This window comes from Pseudomyrmex gracilis, unplaced genomic scaffold (genome assembly GCF_002006095.1).
Source record: "Pseudomyrmex gracilis isolate BER0280 unplaced genomic scaffold, ASM200609v1 scaffold_91, whole genome shotgun sequence".
In the NCBI taxonomy this organism is placed as follows: Eukaryota; Metazoa; Arthropoda; class Insecta; order Hymenoptera; family Formicidae; genus Pseudomyrmex; species Pseudomyrmex gracilis.
This window is the reverse complement of record NW_018020675.1, coordinates 436,765-458,038: the sequence shown is the minus strand read 5'-3', so window position 1 is coordinate 458,038 and position 21,274 is coordinate 436,765. Positions and strand designations below refer to the sequence as shown.

Here is a 21,274-nt window from a genome sequence, read left to right as displayed (position 1 = left end):
ATATATACATGTACACACATATATATACACGTACACACATATACAGTGTATACTAACAACAATATATATTATATGTGTTAACATAAGTTTTAACGTCATTTTAAATATAGCTAATTAACTACTAACGATTATCTTACATTGCTGTGTCGTATTTTCTCGTTTTACGATAGTAAAAAAATTTGCTAGTTTGGTAGATAAAAAGGTACGAACATTCATTGTACATCGTTCACCGATTGACTTTCTTGTGCGCTTTCATTTTCCGCCTGCGTAAAATGAGGTAGTTCAGCTTTTGTAGCCAACTCCAACGCATGCATCCACCTATATAAAAAATATATAGGAAATGTTATTTATAACATTTAAGAAACTTGATAAATAAACACAATTTTTCTACACCTACTTTTTTTTGTCCTCTTGAGAAGATGCTTGGAGATAGTAATATTTCCTAGAATGATGCATCTTGAACGCTCTTATTCGATCTTTCGTGTTCAGGGGATCCTCGTCAGGTAATTTTGTACCTTCGGTCACCATAAAGCCCGGCATGGGTGTCGCTGTCATAGCCATGCTTTCCGATTCCGATTTGAACGAGTATAAAACAAAATCAACGTGCAACGCAAACCATCGTCTCGTCCAAGGTTTACTGGCCTGCGTTTTCAGTAGGAGATATCCGGATAATACTGAAGGCGCGCGCGCCGATACTTGCAGCAAACTTGGCACTGGTCCAGATGGTGACGATGGTGATTTAGTGAGCGGTTGAGTGAGCGCGGCGTGACATAATCTGCACACTCTCATGTTCTTATTGTCTTCAAACAGTAATTTCTGATTTGAGCATTTACTGCAGATCACCTAAGGAAAGATAAAACGCGTTAACGCACATTATGTAATTACTGAGTTTTTGAGAATTAATTTCAATGCAATATACTAACTATTCCACATGCCCGGCAGTTGTGTTTGCGCTTCATCACAGAAAAACTAACTTCACAATCCATGCATCTGGTTACATCATCGGCCTTAACCAGGGAAGTTTTGACACTGCCAGTTTTCAAACTTGCTTTGCGTCTCATGATCTCCTGCATCGTTTGGAACAGCGCGTCCAACCACGCCGCTTTCTCAGCTGCGGCATGTGTATACAGTTCGACGCTTTTGTTTTCGTCTCTTATGTAAAAAGTATTCGCGGTTTCTAGATTATCGCCTTCAACTACTTGTAAATTTTCTACCATAAATTTGGCTCTTAGTCGGTACATTGGACCGGGTATCAGTCTTATTGAACAGAGTAATAATAAATCACTAAACTGCAAAAAAATGACTCGTTAGTAACATTGTCTTACCATGTGAATGATAAATAACACGCAATTGATTGATAATTACTAAAAACAAATGTCTCTCCTGATGATCACCACTACGCGCTGAAATTTTCACTATACGTCCTTCCTTTACTAGTTCGCGAGTCGCACTGACTAGATCAGTCGCATCATATATGCTTTCTTGGATTTCCAAAAGTTTCTTAAATTTATCGATTTTCTTCATCGCTTCGTTCGTGTGATTCGCAGCGGTGGAAACTAATTCGAGGGCTTCTAAAATTTTGGACGTTACGTTACGTAATGTTTTTTTCTTAAAATTATCATCGTTACCAATACACAAATATAGAGAACATGCAATTTCCGAAAACGAAAACCCGTGTGTATATAAATAAAACGCATAACAAACGGTGAATATAAAAACTTGCTTACTTCGCGTGTCCTCGTAATCCAAATTGTCATCTGTGAGATTTCGCAAATAATCTTTGAGAAGCAACTCGTATCGCGGGAGCCTCTGTATCGGGCTCAACATATGATGAGACAGTGTTAATTTGCCGCATTCGTCGAGTTTCTGAATTTCATTAACTATTGCCGCGAATCTGGGAACTTTGTTTTGCAATGTGTTTATCAGATTCATAGCGTGATCGAAATTCTTCACGTATTCCGTGTACATCTTGAGAAACGGCGCGAAGTTCTTCATTATGTCGCCAATTCTCGGATTCAAATCCCAACATTGCATTCTCTCTTCGAGTTGGGGCAATAAAAAATCGTTGTGAAATTTATAAATAGATTTGATATTTGAAAACATATGTTGGACAGTCTCCGGAGAGAACATTGGATGGGCTCTGTTTTCCTGATCTACTCTAAATTGAAACACCTGATCGATCAGATGCAATATGTTCACGTAATTCTTTTCGGTCGCCAACAACTCCTGCGCCACGCGAAACGCCTTCTTCTTCTTCGAGTCGGGTGAATCTTTCTTCACAATCAATTTAGGTTCCGGTGTAGACTCGTCTGTGTGATCAGCAATTATAGCCGAGTCGGTCTCCGAAGACCTTGTTTCGTCTGACTCCTCCTCACTTTCGGACTCACTTACCGCGTACGTATCTAATGTATACTGATGAGACCTCCTTTCCGAAGCTACGTAACTGCGTGTTTTTAAAAAGTTTTATTTTCCATTAAAGCATATATATTTGTTTTTATATATATTGATTTTTCTCACAAATCTCCACCTACCTGCTGCTTCTATACTCTAGGACGCTATGTGACATTTGAATAAAGGACGTTTCCGTTGAAGTTTCCTCGCGTCTCCTGATATCGATGCATTCGGCCGGCGTGGAAGCGGACATGACAAACGATTGAAATCGCGGGAATCCGCCAAAACTGGCGATCCTGTGGAAGGAATGTCTAACGTATTGCCGTTCCTCGACACCCGCCGACGACACGTCCGAATCCTGCGAGTTCCCATTTTCGCTGCTCGCGCTTTGCTGTTCCAACAAACACGGCGATTTTTTGGAATGTTCGTCCTCCCGCTGGGATTCATATTTATTCTCGTTCTCGGTGATGTCCAGATCCGTGTAAAACGTGCTGGTGGACGTGCTTGTGTTCTTCGAGCTGAACATCTTGAATCCCTCGATCATCCAACTATGACCGTCTCCAGGTTCTGGCAATAGACGCGTCATCCAGGATGAAAAGTCTCTCAACTGACTCCGTTGCATCCTACGATCATCGTGAGTTGCGGTGATAATTGCAGTCAATTATCGCGTACGAACAATCGGGACGCACAAAGAAGAGAAAAACTGCGAGCGCGCGTTTGAAGAACAGAACAAAACAAAACAATAAATAATAATAAGAGCGCACTGTTGTGAATATGCAACTTGACTTTTACACAAAAAAAAAAAAAAAAAAAACCTGGCGCGCATTCTCAATCGCGAACAAGTTATGAATGACAACTGTAACTCTTTCTTCGCTTCAAATCTTTTTATGACAACAAACAATAAAGAAATATAGTTCGTGTGTGTGTGTGCGCGTGTTATACACCGCGCTATCGCGAGATTGACTCATAAGTCCACTCGAAGAAGCTGAACTTTTTCAGGTCTCAATGATGATAAATAATAAACGCTGATGAATTAAATTACGTCGCGGGATTGATGAATCCCGTCAAAATTTCACGCCGCATATTTCCGCGACGCGAAAACATTGGACGAGAGAAAAGAAAGAAGATTATCGGCGCGGCCGGCGCGCCGAACGAATCCGACGTGTCGATGAGCGCGAGAGAAATGTGGTTTCGAAATATAAACTAGCGTGGCGCGATAGATCTCTCGGGGGAGGGGGAGGGGGGAAGAGAGGGGCTATTTAAAAACGCATCCTCCTCTCTTAGATCGATCCATTACGCTAAAATTAACGCGTGCCGGTCCGTTCCAGCGCGCGCGGGAGCGAAGCTTCGGCATCGCTAATTGACACTCGGCGTGCTCCGAGTTGAACGCGCGTGCATGCCTCCCGCGGATACACACGCGTAATAAATAGCTAACACACACACACACACACGATCGTTAGACGATATATAACGCGTGCTCGCGTGTTGCTCTCAAACAAACGCTCGCGCGTGAGAGCTTCTTATTTCCCATCATTTGTGACACGAGAAATTCTCAGATCCGATCCCTTTCTATCGCGCGCAACTATCTAAATCGACCTACTATGTGTGTAATCGAGCGATGAAACATTTTTCTAATGCGCGGGGTCTAAACAGCGGGACACAAAACAACATGGTGTTCTGTTTCTAGTCACAACCAAAAGTGGCGGCTCTTATCGGAAGTTTATATTTATAAAACAGCACGCACACACAGCCGCCGCAAAAGCGGTTCCGAAACGAAACGAAGAATGTCGCGCAAAATCCAAGTGTGTATGTGTGCGCGCACACACGTCGAATGTTTTCAACAATATCGCGTTAATTTATAAATTATAGTTTTACGCGCAATTGTTTCACAAGCCGGCAATCGAAATCGGGAAGAAGCAAAAGAACTGATAACAAATTAGACGGAGTAGATGGTTACAGTAGATAAATAGATATACACGCAAACACTTGTGGCAAAGTAAACAAACTCTAAGAAAAATTAATCTCCTAAATGCGACAAAGAAAGAAAAAAACACAGCGCAGTGTGTTGAAAAAAAAAACTGTGAGTTATTTTATCACGAAATTTATTCGAAACCTTGTGAAAGCCGATATTATGGCATTTGAAATAACAAATTATTTGTTTATTTATTTACAAGTTTTTTTGTGCGTATATATACGTGTTTCATTTTAAAAATCGATCGAGAAATTTGACGTTCGATTTCGATCGACTTCGCGACGTAAGTAGTATATCATTCTGAAAATATCACGTCAGCGTTGGGGGGCAAAGACTGGCAGGTGCATTACGTTTCGTCACAAGGTGCTTACTACGCCCTTCATTTCCGACCGGATCAGGTTGACCGGCGCGCGGCGACTGCTTTTCTCTAACACACACACACACACACACGCGCGCGCACGCACACATATACTTTTCGTGCTAGACGGTAAAGCTTGTAACAGCTTCTGGGAGCTAGACAGCGTGAGATAAAGATAGAAAAAGAAAGAGAGAGAGAATGTCTCGTCGTCAAACTCGAACTGTTCCAATTACCTCTTGCCTTTAGACCGGTTGTAGGATAGCGAGACAGCAACAGGCGTACGCGGATTGGCATAATCGGCATAATGATTGGCTTAGGCCAGCTTAGGGGGAATCGAGACGGGGCTAAGTGGCACAGACCGATATGTTTTTCCAAACTCAAACACCGACAAAATCAGCTACGTTCATGATCGCGGCAAGTACGACTGATTAACGGGCAAGCCAGCCGTACATCGGCGGCACTCTGCTGTCTGTGTGTGCGTGTACATATATATGTATGCGAGTAACAACGCGGTGATCGGCGATGCAAAAAATTGTCCCGTAATAGTCATCAAGACGACCGAGCGAAAATCAACGAGCGATTAGATAAAGAAACAAAACAAAGATCGCACGATGCCAATAATAACGAATATTAAATCTAATCACTCCGCGCACGAACACACACACACACGCGCGCACACACACAACACGTTACGCATCAAGGACGTTATCGCGCGCGCACTCCGGTTCATCCGTTTTCCGAAGTTGTTCGAATGATCAGGTACACTGTGTGCGCACAGGTTTGTCCGATCCAATACGCGTCGATACTCGGACACTCCGCGACACTAGCGACGCCAACGGAGCGACAACGCAGTTTTCGAAATTTATTTGCTTTGCCGTCGGTAAGCGAGAAATTTGCGTTTATCGTTCGACGGTAACATTTAACCAAGTTGGCGGTAACATCATCTCATCAATTTTCTGATTAACCGACCGATAATTTCATTAGAATCGACCAATCGCATTATGTGGTCACATCAGACATCCGCCGAAATGTGCAAACAAATCCGAGCACCGCTGCGGAAAAAAAAATCGTCCCCAAAAAGTATCTTCTTGACCAGATGTATAATTTATTACCAAGTATCGCTTCTTGTTGATGCAATCAACGCAATTTACGAGAGAAGTAATGTAAAAAAAATATTTGCGTTATTTGCGCGAAAACAATTAAGGCATTCGAGTATGAGTATAGGATTTTGGGATATTTTTTTGTAAATCAACAAAGTTGTGGAAGATTCTACCGTTGTAATTTTAAATATATCTGGTGCCACTAACTATATTAAAAATAAGTAGGTAATTAAAAATATTGTACAAATGTATTTTTTTTATAATCACATGAGATCTTTGTGATTTTTCCTTACATCGTAAGATATATCCCTAATATGTTTTTAAGATCTCTTGTTTTTAGTGGATATTTTAAAATTGTGCTGTTTTTTTTTTAAATTGTGATATTTATCAGCGCTAATTAATTTACAATAAAAATATAAAGTAAATTATGTATATATATGACATATGTTGATTTTATAAAAAATAAGTAAGATATTTAATTTGATAAAAGAGAAAGATTAAAATATAAGTACATTATCTGATAAAAATGTTACAATAACAAATACTGGTCAAAGATATATTTGCATTTGTTATATTTGTACACAATTTGCAACACTATATATATTACAGTAAAAGCATAGAATCTATTGACTCATTGAATGTACATGTGGATATGGATTTACTCGTGTAAAAATATAAATAGGTACATTTACTAGACTTATTTGCTTTTGTTGTAATATATATATATTCAAAATTATTAAAAAAAGAACATAAATAATAATTTATTATCTATCTGCGATTACATTAATCAAACATGCTAAAACGCTAAGATATTCGGTTTGTTGAAAAAACTATTTCATTGTCAAGTATTAACAATCACAATTATTATTATTTACAAAAAATACTTGAAAATATGTACATACATACAATATTATTAAATAGTTCAAATATGAATATATATATATATATAAATAGAGATGTGCAGAGAATAGATTAAGAGGATCATATCTGCCATTATTATAGAAATTTAACGGTGATGTGTGTGTTTAAAATAATACTTATTTTGAGTATTAAAAATATTAATGAACAGTGTATTTTACATTTCTAAAAGTTGTTATTATCAATATTCTTATTTTATTTATTATAATTTGTTTTTTTTTGTTATCACATGCTTTTCTTGTAAACGATATTTTCCGTGATCAAGCGCCATTAAACTGTTAAACGTTGCACTTTTTTAGTTTTTCTTATATTGTTTCATCTTAAAGAAACTACTATAAAAAAAGAAACTAACTAGCGTTTGAAAAACGTTTAGCAAAAATTTGGCTATAGCTTACGTACTATAAATGCGTGCGAATATTATTTTTAACGTTATATTATTGTAAAATAATTCTTAGCGTTGCCTTGAATTTCGCATGTTTGAAGACACAAGTAATTGACTAATTATTTGATATTGTCCGAGACTTTGCGTTGTGTAACGTTGTGACATGAAAACCGGCGAATTGCGTAATTAAATAAGATATGTACAATAAGAGAGGTGGCGATGAGAAACAACAACAATCGGTGTTTGCTTTGGAAATACGTATTTAAAATGCCACTTTTTTTAAATCGCTGCTGGTTTAATTGAGCCGCAATTGCGTCGCAATTTTACAATTACACAATTAGCATTCATCACGATTCCTCTCAAACGTTGTGACCTCTAAAATAAAAAAAATACAAAATTCTCAGCAATGGCATTCGTTTGTTCACAAAGCTCTGTCCACGATCACTTTATACAAATAAAACACACGTTGGTTTTTTTGTATATGTTTATATATATATGCTGGTATATATTATTTATATATATGTTTATATATACATATAGACATATATATATATATATACGCATACATATATATATATATATATATACAGGGTGTCCGACAATTACTTTAACCTTTTTTTTTTCATATTATTGGATTTTCCAAAGAGAGCCAGAGGAGGTGACACCTCTCCATTTTCACTTTAATTACTTTAACATCTCTCGTAGGCAAGTAGAAGGAGTAAAACTGAGTCGAAAAGTCCTGAACCATTTTTTTCTATTACATATAATAAAGGAGTAATTATTGAGTAAATCAGGCCAATCAGCGCCGACCTTTAGCCAGGCGCACGTCAGTGAGCCACGCGCTTGGTGTGTGTGAGCACTCCGCGCGTCTCACTGACGTGCGCCTGGCTAAAGGTCGGCGCTGATTGGCCTGATTTACTCAATAATTACTCCTTTATTATATGTAATAGAAAAAAATGGTTCAGGACTTTTCGACTCAGTTTTACTTCTTCTACCTGCCTACAAGAGATGTTAAAGTAATTGTCGGACACTCTGTACATGTGCGTGTGAGCGATTGATAAACATCCGATTTTTTGTCCTGAGACACACACGCAGTGTAAATTGACCCTTATTTTAAAGTCTGTAAGTTGTATATAATCGATCCTATTTGCATTTAATTCTAATAATAAATTCGAAATACTAGACTGTAAATAAAAACGATTGTAACTTTATGTCCGTGTTTTAAATCATATTAAAACTGATAAGCCTTGGAAATAAACGTGACACGAAAAATGATATGAAATTCAAGATTTAGAGGCAATTTGATCCCATATTTTAGAGATAAATACTATGAAACGGCTTCTCTCTAAAAATATGTTCTTTGCCACTAAATCGACTAGTCTGGTGATCTGTCCGCACGAGAAAGACCTGTGCACGCGTACTAAAAAAAATTGTGCTTCACAAAGTAAAGACGCAATCATCAACTTTTATTAAACAACTTTTATTTCGCATTCGTATATTTTCATATTAAAAAAAGTATCACAACAAGTATCTTTTAAAATTGTGTATATTAATATCTAATTTTCTTTGATCGTATCTCGTCTTCTGTTTTGTGTCTGGCCATTGTCTCTTGCGACTTTTTGTTTCTCGAATACGGTCACACATTGAATAGGTAAACGTCATGAAAACGGGAATTTTCTTGCCGATGCGAGCGTTTAATGATTCTTGTGTTTTTAAGACCTTTATCTTATTAAGACAATCCGTATGTTCATAGACGTGATTCAAATTAAAATATTGATCTTCTAAATCAATCACGAGTACGAATGTGGATCTACAAGCTTCTCGTGCGCTATTATTTTGATGTAAATTAAAACAAAAAACTTATATATATATATATATATATATGCACGTATATATATATATATATATCAGATTTATTACTCGGTGCAGTAAGGTCGATTAATTTTGTCCATGAAGAAGAAAGCCAACGCTAGGAGTAACGATCCGCTGAGATCGCCCAGTGCTGTCAAATACGGAATTGCCGAGTTATCAGGATCAATTTTGAACCTCCACATCGCGTGAATAATTATGTGCGCGACGTACAACAAAATCATTACCTGAAATAAGATAAAGTTTTTGTTTTTGTAGTGTCTTTTTACAATTTTCTCTCGTGCGAGATTTAAAACGAAACAAATAAATTATGCGACATTTTACCTGGACTACGGAAACGATTATGTAGGAAAGTACAAAATACACGTGTAGTGTACAATTGCCTGGATTCAACGCATCGGCAATAAAGACGAAGACCAATTGACCAGGAATCGCCAAGGCGACTAGCAATCTGGCGACCTTAGCATACGGCGCTGTTTGTAAAGAGAGAAAATAAAGTTGAAAATTTTAGAACACAAATGCATAATAAATATTTTCATTAAAGACATATTATTTACAGATTGAAAAAGTATTTAGAAATTTATTTTGTTCTCTAAATAAAAAAAAAAAAAACAAGCAAAGATAAGATGACAATTTTAAAGAAAAATTTCTCAAAGAAATACATTTTTTCAAAATCAAATTGCGTCAAAAAAAATTTCATGTACGTACATCCAACAAAAAGCGCTGTCCACGGAAACACCCAAATTTTGCCATGCGGCGGCAAAATTCCCATAATAGATGACTGATGTAACATGGTTGACATTCGAGATGCGTGCACCGACACCAGGTTGCCGCCAATTCCGTTAATAACCGGTTGAAATACTTCCGGTCCTTCGTACATGTCGATCATTTTTTCGAGCACCAGTCCGCCCCCGCTGAAGATAAAACACAATAACACTTTAAGCGAATAAATTAAAAAATATAATCACACAGACAAGGTAATGGGCTAAATAAATGATAAATAATCAAGCAATATACACAAGTGTAAAAAATTTTGTTTATTATTAATTACTCGCATTTAACGAATTCGATTGGGTCGATAACGACGAAGCGCGAACTAAAGAGTCAAAATTATTTTGAACAAACTTACCCGCTAATCAAAAGCGCTGACAGAATCGGAACCCAGCCAGATTTCAATACACTTCTCGTGTACTTGTTCTTCAATACGATCAAAATCCAAACTGGCAAGAGCACTACGAAGATCGCGAGAACGACGTATAACACCCATATTTCGTTGTTAAGCTTCAAAAAGAATTGCGATGCGATCACGGAGAGTATACTGATGGATACAACATCACCGATGGACGCAGCCAATGGAGTCGCCACATTATCTGGGTTCATCTTGTATCGATAAGATATCATGATTACGGCGATCATGACAAAATCTATAAAGTTTTATTACGTACGATTTAAAAAATACAATAATAATTTTAAGTATAATTTTTAAATTATTTTCAAAGATTGATTGCCAAATTTATACAACGTGTTAATCGAAAGGTCAAGTAAGCGAAGAAACTTCATACGTTCGAAAATACTTAAAAAATTACTTGTAAGTATTCAAAGATTTACGACCACAAAGAATTTTATTGAAATACCACAAGCACGGTAAAATGTTGAAAATTGAAATATTACGTGTAAGGTAAAAGTATACTAACGGTCGTGGTATATAACTAGAATATAACGATATGATAAATGATGGATTTAGAATGCGATAGTGTGAAAAAATTTGCATAATTTTTCGCTAAACAAAGAATCGCGCGCGTCAAATAATAAGTGTAAAATTTTCCACAGTGGTAGAAACACTTCGCGCGAAAAAAAAGAACATATTATATTTTCATTACAAGAAGTGTTTGACGCGAGTGTATAAAAGAAACGATATACATCTGTTAGTATAATAATGCGCGACTGAATTGCAAGCTGCGATAGCAATTTTTTGCTAACGCTAATTGCTGATAAACTGCGTATGTCACACAAATGTTGACTTGTAAGAGCGAATCCTGCACTACCGAGCATTGCTCATTAATCAACGTTTAAAGTAAGCATATATGAGATGATGATTTTACCTAAGATAAAGCAGGAACTGGTCGCCGTGCACATGCAGGATACCGCGAGCAACAGCGCCCGATCCCAGGCCCAGGCTCCGTTCTCATTGAGAGTGCCCACTCCCATGCCGAACAGCGACAGACACATGGCTGCGACGATCGCCTGAATTTGTACCAAAGCGATGTTTCCGATGATCATCTTGGCGATCTCCCGCCGGCTCGTCATGTTGCCTAAATTCGCTTGTGTGCACAAACGCGACGCCAGGCACATGTCAAGATTACCTTTCAGACCTTGCAACGCTGTCGTCAGGATCATTAATTGAGGAACCTCTTTGAAAGCGGGCAGATCCTGCAATCGAATCAAATTTGGAATTTTTAAAGAAAGAAGAGAAATTTTTATCTAATTCAAATTTGTATGCGTGCAATATTTTATTTTTTTATTTCACGATAAAAGAAAAAAAACCGAACGTATTGAACGCAGATACGATGACATTTGAAATGTGACATGTAATTTGACCTAAAAAAAAAAAAACAATGCGTGGATTCGATTCATCACGAACTTGCGATAAGAAACTGCGAACGCTCGATTATTCCGCTCTCGTTTAAGAAGCGCGGGTTCTTTTATCTTTGAAAAAAAAAACCACTTATACGTCAATCGAAAATATTTTCTGAAATTCGGATTACTTAAGTGTGCAAGCGATGTCGTTTAAGACTCTTATGTAATCTATATCGATGTCGCATTAAGAGTGACACCATATCCTACTTTGCGCGATCGATAAAATATATCCGACCCGATAAAGAAAAGATCAACTTCAATCGTCTTTGATTACAATCGATCGTCTCTCTCATTTATTATTCTCGAACGAACACTTTCTCGATAAAACATTCATTTCACAAGATTAATACCTATAAAAAAAAAAAAAGAAACGATTCACGTATGAATCTTTCCCGCGCGCGCGCTGTCGTATCTTCTTCAATAATCTTCCTACCTTTGCGGAAGTGAGAACACGACCGGCACCGATAGTACCCATGCCGGCAATGAAGAAAGGCACCGACACCTGTAGAATCGTGTGGTACCATTTTTCGTTCCTGATGTTCTTTTCGTTTCCAGATCCACCTAAATCGTTGTGGTGATAATTCGGATCGGGATCTGTGATGGCAATGGACGCAATCGTTGCCAAGGAACTTCCGCTGGAGAGAGAACCGTTTCCACCATCGCCGCCGGTCATGCTTTTGTCCTTCTTGGTCTGATTGTTGGAATGCATCAGACCAGCTGCCGATCAGGACATATGTCAAATTATAATGTGAGTGCGCGCGATCACAAACAACACAACAATATGTAATTACAATTTGCTAAACATAAATATTTTCAATAACATCATCACGTAATCTATTATTGTGTGTGTGATCTATTGGAGAGATGAGAATAATTAACTTTGATTAAACACGATGAATCACAGTGACTTCCAGAGAGATATACATATAAAAAAAACAATTCGTGTTATTTATGTTTGAAAATAAAAAAAGAACTTATATACATGGAAAACACCCAACGTACACTTTGCGTGAAATTATTATTTTATATCATTCAGTATCAAATAATAATGTTATCCAATATATCACGTAATAATAATTTTTTCTGTATACTCCTTTTTAATAATTCGACGTAATTTATTTTATACACGATTTACCCGAGATTTCAGGAAAGTAGAATGTTCACTGACATCAGGCGATCAATTTCCATCTAGCCTCTTGACATTCATTCATCACGTTATCGAGTCTTGTCTTGGGTAAACACAGGCTTGTATTTCGCGCGCGCGAAAGAGAGAGAGAGAGAGAGAGAGAGATATGTACTACTTGGACAATATGTATAACGCAATAAACGACGCGGAAACAACGCACCGAACGTACTGTGAACGTCTTCGCGTGATCTTCGTGTACTGACGCGAAGTACTGACACGATATTCTGAATTCCGACGATCGTGGAACCATCAGAAGTGGGTAGAATAATCGAAGAGTCACCTAGTGTCGTCATTATAATCACTATTGTGTGAACACACGCCGTGCGACCTTTCCCCACTATGCAAACCGCGACGGGTAATTAGTTTAGCTTCCTCGCTTCTTCAATTTACAGAGGTGCAGAAAATTTCGTTTCTCGTCAAAAACTAAAACTCGCGTCTCGCGACGAACGCAACACGTGACGAAGAGTTATTGGAATTTGCAAAACACTGAACTTTATAAATATTTTTGTCGAACGTATTCTGCATACACAGTATATTTGTGCTAACCGCATGCAGAAGTGTGATAAATTAATTCATGCGTTCTCATGAAATTTTCACGAGGCTACAAACTTTTTCATTCACACGTGACGACTTTGTGCAGCACTTTGCGTAGCTACAATTCAAAGGAGCGTGCTCCGTTGCGTTTTTGATGGACTAAAATAAAATTTCGGGTTCGGAAACGGCTCTTTGAACCGGGATACTGTGAAATTTCCGCTCCTTCATTTCTTGCTCTGGCAACAATCCAGCGCGTTGAAACATGTCACGAGATTAGTTTTTTTCCGCGATCACGTGTGCGATCATATGGCGAGTGTACGGTAGCGAAGATGTGGTAGCGTGAGAGAAAATAGTAAATTTTAAGAATCTCTTTCGTTTTCATCGACTATACCCTTAGCGGAGTTCGCTCTGAGTGAAATTGACTGTACTTTTGCCATTTCTTTGGCTACATTTATCACAAACTAACTGCGATAGCACAATGTAGTTTTTATCGCTTTTCGTCATTAACGTAATGTTATGTTAACCGTTAGACGGATAAGAGAAAACAAAGAGAATATACAAGAGAATATACACGAAACGAAGAATAAAATACTAATGAAGGAAGTCGACAAACCGTATTGTTTTTCTTCGTAAAATATTTTATTTTTTCAGAAAATTATACGTTAAGTCAATTTATTTAACTTTAACTTTTCAGGAATTTTCCCCACAACACGAGTGATTAATTGTCGACTTATTAGTCGACCTTTTTCAGTCAACTTATAGTCGACTATTTGCCAACAATTAGATGGCTTTGAAAGGTCAATTAAATATAATTATTGTCGACTTAAACATAATTGCATTTAATCAGCGAGGTGATAAAGGCTCCAAATATCTAAGATAAACACAGTAATGTGACAAGACTAATGGGAGCACGAACACTGTTTTGTTTGTGTGTTGAAAATTTATTGAATATATAGAGTGTACACGCGACCATTGGTCTTGTCACATTATTGTGTTTATCTTGGATAATTGTATTTTTTTGTCGCGCTAACGTATATATTTATGCATTTGTGTTTATATCTGACGTCTCCTCTCAGTAAGTCTCAGTAAGTGTCAATTAATCATTGTGATCATTGCGTCGGTTGTTTTTTAAGTATATTTTAGAGAGTATTAAAAATTATATAATAATATACTATTCGTCGACTTAAAGTTAACTTAAAGTCGACTTTTCAACGTTTGATTATAAGTCGACAGCATTGTGTTCACAGTTTTGAGACGCTTACAGCATGCAGCAGCGTGGATGGGATGCGCACAACACCAGCAAGCATTTATTCGCTACTTTGTGCGCATTCCTTCCACCGCTATAGCATGCTGTAAGCGCTTAAGAGGGTACTGGATACCGACTATATAGATACTTGTAAATCAACGTTTTAATATTTGATTTTGTGTCGTATTTACTGCATTAAATCCAAAATGTTTCTCTAAAAATAAGTAAATTGTGCTAAGAAAGTGCGCTTGTTCTTTATAATGTCAAAATTCAGGATAAATTTTTTCTCTCATGCAGTTTTCTTCTATAACCTCATCATATATTCATGTATGTAAAATTATTTCTAAGCTTCTGTACGTATTTACAGTGAATTAGCGCACTAAGTACGACAAAAAGAACATAATGAGACACTCAGATTATAATTTTACTACTTAATTAATGAGAGAAATAAAAATATTGTGATGAAAAAATAGTCTATCATATGCATTGTGAATAAAAAAAAAAAAAAAATTCAAAAGAGCATTATATCTCATTGTCAAAAGTACTATATAGTTTTTTATATTTATGTCCTTCTGTAGAAGCATTTTTCATGTGAGATGCATAACTTAAGTTACTATAAATAATACTCAGCTATTTGATAGTTTACATTCCACTTTTTTTAACTTATTGGGCACTGATGTCTGTAAGATATTTTGTAGTCATGCAGTGTGCCATACGTTAACAAAAAGGTAGAACGTTACCTATCTAGACAATAAATATTTGATTGGTTGGACTAGTAATACTCGAGTTATAGTTAACTTTTAGTCGACGTGTCTTACGGCCGATTTCTTCATACCTCTCGATAGCTATCCTCTAGATAAATTCATCTGAGAACCAATAAGGAGAACCAATTTTGGGAGATATCTTCTAGATAAAGTTATCGAAAAAACTTATCTAGAAGTGAAAAAATTGGCTGCTAGTCAACTTTAACAGTTCTCTTTACAGCCAATTTTTTCACTTCTAGATAAGTTTTCGATAACTTTATCTGGAAGATATCTCCCAAAATTGGTTCTCCTTATTGGTTCTCAGAGGAATTTATCCAGAGGATAGCTATCGAGAGGTATGAAGAAATCGGCCGTAAGTCAACTTAAAGTCGACTAATAGTCAACTCGAATAATCGACTGACAGTCGACTATTTTTGGGACATTCGTCATCTTTTAGTCGACTCTAAGTCAACATTCAGCCTGACTTAAAAGTCGACTCTTGACTTCTCCAGTCAACTTATAGTCAACTTTTAGTTGACTTCGTGTTGTTTGGGTTGTTTATTTGTGTTTTGAGACCTTATGTCTTCGGTTCGTTTGGTTTTAAGACTTTATGTCTTTACGTGTTTATTTGCGTTTTGAGACTTACTCACGTATCTATCGCCGTTTATTAGTCACTCGAGCGTCAAGAAATTTCAAGTACACTTGATCAAAGATTGCGACGAAGTTTTAATTTTATTCAAACAAGTTCAAATTCCAATATACACGTCGTGAACAAAAATTCAATCTTTATTCACGGTGTAATCAGCAAAACCGATCGATACTATTATTGACACGAGATTCACTCGAATATTTTTACACATTTACTATGTAAATTATTCAACAGCTCATATGTCAATGATATATGACTCTCTGTATTGGTGTAACTGCAGTCGTGTGTGATAATCGGTGTATGAGATCACTCGATCTCCCTACATATCTACGTCGCGTTCCGCGAGTTTTCTTACCGGCGACTTTTTTCACGACAACAGGTTCTGCATTGATATTGTCCGCGTTCACCTTCTTGTCATCGAGCACGTCGAATTTCAGCGTGTAACTGTTGTTGTTGTTGCTATTGCTACCAGGCCTCACAAGACGAGGTAGAGCAAAAGCCTGATCTCTAATCCTTGCGGTGTCGTCCGTCAGATTTTCATTGTTGGTTGCGTTGCTGCTGTACGGCGTAATATCAGTGCCGTTCAGCAACATCGGCTCAGTCTTCGAGTCCGGCAAACCGACCATATCTGCAATGCAATCGCATAAAAGTTTCGTGTACAAGCAGCTAGCAGTGATAACTGGATTTTTGTTTGTAACTCTGGTATTTGTTTGTTTTTACTGTCGTATTTTCATTTATCTTCCACAAATGAGCAACGCTCAGTGTGATCGAAAAACATGAAAATTAATTCGCGAAAATTATTAATATATAATTCTTTATTGCACAAGTGTATGTTATTGAGATTGTAATTGCAAAAGCGAATCAAAATGATCTGATTTTAAATTATAAAATTTGAACGAACGTTCTTCTCGTTAAAATCTCTAAGATATTTATTTATTTATTTGTTTTTACTGAAACACTTATACGTACCGAATTCGCTGATGTACGATGTTGCAATGTTTCGCTTGACAGACCTTAGGATCGACCTGCGACAGTCTTACGTCGGATCGACCTGTTTCCGCAATCTTTGATCTACTGAAATTGAAAAAAAAAGAAAATATTTCTATTTTAATAATCTTCATGAATTTTTATGTTTCAAACTTGTCCAGCACGCAGCGGAATGTAATATACCGTATAAACCGCAGTTTTTAAAAGCTATTTTTTTTATATGTTACACGATTTCTTCAACATGACATCTTTATCAAAATGTATATTTTAATGTGCAGTGTGAACATTTTTTATCTAGATAACTGATGACAACTAAACTTGTCTAGATAAACGCATTCCTCCTTTCCGCTTTCAGCACTGAAAAAACAAGTTTGTTGAGATAACCACAAGCGGGTAAAGCAAACGAAATAAAGTTTTGAAAACCAATTTTTGAGATTATCAAAATTTGGTAATCTCAACAAAATTGTTTTTTCAGTGAGAGCTCCGGTTCTTCTTAAAGTTAATATCAGTTAAGCACAGACAAGCTTATCTAGTAGAAATTAACTACTTGCACTATCCAAATCCAAAGTCTCATACTTATTATCAGTGAAAATAAGAAAAACAGATAACACACAACAACGAAAATTGGAAGAAATTTAAAGTCTGAAATTTTAAAAATGATTACACATATACGTGTGATATTTGCGCAAAATTCAAAGAGAAGATCGTGTAACATTCTTAACACCGTGTTTTGCAAGCGGAAACTTGAGAACTCCTGTGCTTGGTGTATGAAAATCTTACAAACATATAAGAGATCGATATTTTAATATAAACCTAATCGCTCGCCGGCGCCAGATATAATTCATAAGCAACAATATAAGCACGCTCGTCAGGCGAAAGCGATCGATCGATGCCAAATTGATAGCAGATGGTGATTTAATAATTGTCCTCTCGTTCCTTTGCGTTGCTCGTAGAAATGGTAAATAATAACCGCGGGCTAATCAAGTATATTTCTATCTGTTAAAGTTTTTTTTTAGATATTAAAAAAAATTTTGATTTTACTTTTTTTAACAATTTTATATCTATATTTAACGAATTAATGTATGTGGCACAGATAATAATCATTTTCATTTATCGATCGTTGACACTGGTCTGATTTATAATTTTTTTAGTCGCTTTAATAAAGAAAAGTGATTTTTTTTATAAAGTTTGATGAGTTGAATCTGATCTCAGAATTTCGTTGTCACGTCATTTAAAGTTAATGAAATAAAAAAGATTTCCAAAATAGCCATTTTGACAATAGTTTCTTTTTTTAAATGATAAAAAAATTTTATTGACTGTAGAATGTCGCAAGTTTTCTGCGAACTCTTTGAAACGACCAAGTGCACGTGACCGGATGTCATAATTCTTAGAAAACAACAGTTTTTTAAGGAAAACGTCTCATATACGTAAAAACAATCGTAATTTATTGCTTTTCAAGTTCGAACGTTCTTAACGGTTATACTCTTTTTTATTATCGTTATTTTATTATTTTTTCTTCAAGTTGACATTTTTTTTAAAAGATTAGATTAGGTTCACATTTTTTTAAAATGCTTACGAAATATTTGATTAAATGAGTTTACTTCTGTCATATTTGAAACATTATGTCTGCAATAGATAAACATTAAATGCGTTCAGACGCTTCTATTATTTATCAGAGATTATTTTCATCGGTAGCGATTGATAACGATAATTGCAGCTGGTAGCTAAGTCATCATTAGATGCAGACAGTAGATTTTCTCCTGACGCGTTGTGTAATGCAATATACGAAATCAGCGGGAGTATCATCGGAGCTGATAGAGGTAAGAATAGCCAGAACTCACGTGTGTGTTGTGACTTAAGCCAGTTGCACACGATGCGTTTTTGTCTGCTGGATTGCTTGCATTTGCTGGTGATATCTTATATATTGTCTCGCAAATTATAAATTATGTAAGTTTGCTCGACGTTGATAATCATTCTATTAAATTTCCATAATAGATAGTATTTCTCGCTGATTGCTAGTTCACTAGTAAGAATCAATTGGAACGCACAACCTTAGACCACGTGACAGTCTAAGGCTGCGTCTCGATTGGTTCTTCCAACGAATCAGCGCATGACGACGCAAGAAAAAACGCATCTATTACGGAAATTCCACAGAGAAGAAAATCTGCAATGTTGCCAGTTACAGGAACGAAACAACATTGTATGCCGCCGGCACACTTTTTAGCCACGTGACAGTCTAAGGCTGCGTCTCGATTGGTTCTTCCAACGAATCAGCGTATGACGACGCAAGAAAAAACGCATCTATTACGGAAATTCTACAGAGAAGTCAGCAATGTTGCCAGTTATAGGAACGAAACAACATTGTATGTCGCTGGTACACTTTTTAGCCACGTGAAGAAAAATGGCACGCGTACCTTTTGTTAAAGTAGTCTGTGAAAGTAGTTTGTTAATAATCCACGAAAAAAGCGGAAAAATTCGACTTGTCAGATTGCACAGTCGCAAAAGTAATTTGATATTTCTATTAATTATATATGAGATAGTTTATACACACATGTACGATTGATTTTATATATTTCCTAAAATGTGTATATCGAATTATTAAATAATTTTAGTAATAATTAAATAATTTTAGTAATTACTTTCTCATTTGACTTGATTAAATTAATGTAAGTCTGATATATGTTAAATAAAATAATAATATAATTATATACGTACAGTTTCTCTCTTTTAGAATCTGTGCTCGCGATCGTATATCATAAAATAATGATACTAATTCGAATGGAAGTACTAAATGTAATTGTAAATTATTTCGCAAATCGTTAAGTGTCAATATATCATTGTGATACATTATCATATTATCATTTCGTGTGACATATAATCCACGCGAGCCAATTACTCGTATAAAAGACAGATAATACTTCCCACTTTAGACTTTGTTTAAGATAACCTTCGTAAGATGAAAATCACGATATCGCGTGAGATAATCGTGTTTCGTACGCGTACATGTGTGTACGTGTACGTTTATATTTTCACATGTAGACCACATCGTATTATTAATCAAAATTTTCAAATAGTTCGTCTTATCAGTTTATTTCACAGAGTCAGATAGGAACTGTATTAATTACTAATTTAATTGCGTTGTGAATCGCATTAAGAACAAAAAAAAAATACACACTTAGAATAAATTTAAAAAAACATAAAATTAGCTTAATCGTTTAATTGAGACTTTTGCAAAATGACGTTCTCAAGAAAGAATATCAAAATATTGCGAGCGAGACTCTGCATACAAGCACACAAGATAAATTTTGTACGTTTCTCTGGTATGTGAATCGCGTTAAAAGTTTCAACTATAATACACGCTTACTTCGAGTAAATTTATATTATATCTGATAGACGATATTTAACAAGAATGCAACAACAAAACTCTCGATAAACAATAGCTGATAAAGGTAGCAAAAAGAAAAATATTTAGTTATCGCACATTTATACTCACACAGAAAGTTGAATCTGCGCCAGCGTGTTAGACTTCACCGTTAGGGCCTTCGTCTCGGAAGATTTCACTAAGAATAATGACGACAATGTACCAGCAGCTTGAACAGCTTCGATTCTGGTTTTTCTGTTCACGTCTTTCGAAATACTACACACTCCCTTCCACCTGACTTGTTTAGAGCGCCCTCAGAGAAATTTAAAGAAACTTCAGCGTTGTTAAAGCAGCAGACATTATGCCGTGATGAGAAAAGCCGAACAATTGTTCTTCTTTGATTTTCAGAGCGCGCGACAGGGGGGTCCGCGTGGCGCGCACGGTTCGGCTTGACTGATAAAAGGAAGCCACTACTCGATTCTTTACCTTGTCCGGAGCTCGTACATCTACCTCGTTGATGTATGCACGTGCGCTATCTCGCCGGCTCTAGGTGGGAGTCATATTCTTCAGTGGTGAGAATCGCCAAGATCGATCTTCGGCGAGTGTTTGAAAAATTATTCCGACCACCCCCTCTCCTTCCCCATCTTACGGGAGTGGAAGATCGTCGATCAATTGGTTGAGAGTTGGAGCGTCACAGGAAAATACAAAGCTCTTTTACCGCGTGTACAATTGCAGTATTTCTTAGAAAACCGGATTTTTCTTTCACTTTTCTACGAAGAAAAAAAACGCCGACAGAATTGCGTAATGTTTTAAATAGAAATTCACGTAAAACAAAACTCATGTTAATTTAAGAAAAACTTTATCTCTTAAATACGTATGCATTTATATAAATAAGTTACAAAAATAAATTGACTAAACTAAAACTTTTAAGACCACTGATA

At 36.4% G+C, this 21,274-nt stretch overlaps 2 protein-coding genes across 7 annotated transcripts; both read right to left on the bottom strand.

Annotated features, from left to right (window-relative positions):
- Window positions 1–11: 11 nt before the first annotated feature.
- Window positions 12–5,495, bottom strand: LOC109855509 (FYVE, RhoGEF and PH domain-containing protein 4-like). Of its 4 annotated transcripts, none has more exons than XM_020429831.1 (7): window positions 4,955–5,495; window positions 2,532–3,094; window positions 1,728–2,443; window positions 1,366–1,571; window positions 924–1,289; window positions 398–843; window positions 12–318 (listed from the first exon to the last, which is right to left on the bottom strand). In XM_020429831.1, exons 2-7 carry the CDS (start codon window positions 3,011–3,013, stop codon window positions 213–215), a joined length of 2,322 nt encoding a protein of 773 aa, XP_020285420.1. In that variant the 5' UTR covers window positions 3,014–3,094; window positions 4,955–5,495; the 3' UTR covers window positions 12–212. The 4 variants fall into 4 exon arrangements, with proteins under 4 accessions (XP_020285420.1, XP_020285419.1, XP_020285421.1 ...); XM_020429830.1 differs by having other exon boundaries at window positions 2,532–3,014; XM_020429832.1 differs by lacking the exon at window positions 4,955–5,495 and adding an exon at window positions 4,714–4,913 and having other exon boundaries at window positions 2,532–3,014.
- A 2,591-nt stretch (window positions 5,496–8,086) lies between these two features.
- Window positions 8,087–20,899, bottom strand: LOC109855506 (solute carrier family 41 member 1). 3 transcript variants are annotated; one of them, XM_020429826.1, is made up of 9 exons: window positions 20,466–20,899; window positions 16,955–17,059; window positions 16,341–16,613; window positions 12,061–12,344; window positions 11,093–11,420; window positions 10,120–10,414; window positions 9,699–9,904; window positions 9,315–9,463; window positions 8,087–9,217 (listed from the first exon to the last, which is right to left on the bottom strand). In XM_020429826.1, exons 3-9 carry the CDS (start codon window positions 16,609–16,611, stop codon window positions 9,038–9,040), a joined length of 1,713 nt encoding a protein of 570 aa, XP_020285415.1. In that variant the 5' UTR covers window positions 16,612–16,613; window positions 16,955–17,059; window positions 20,466–20,899; the 3' UTR covers window positions 8,087–9,037. The 3 variants fall into 3 exon arrangements, with proteins under 3 accessions (XP_020285415.1, XP_020285416.1, XP_020285417.1); XM_020429827.1 differs by having other exon boundaries at window positions 16,955–17,056; XM_020429828.1 differs by lacking the exons at window positions 16,341–16,613; window positions 16,955–17,059; window positions 20,466–20,899 and adding an exon at window positions 12,763–13,301.
- Between the last annotated feature and the right edge of the window lie 375 nt (window positions 20,900–21,274).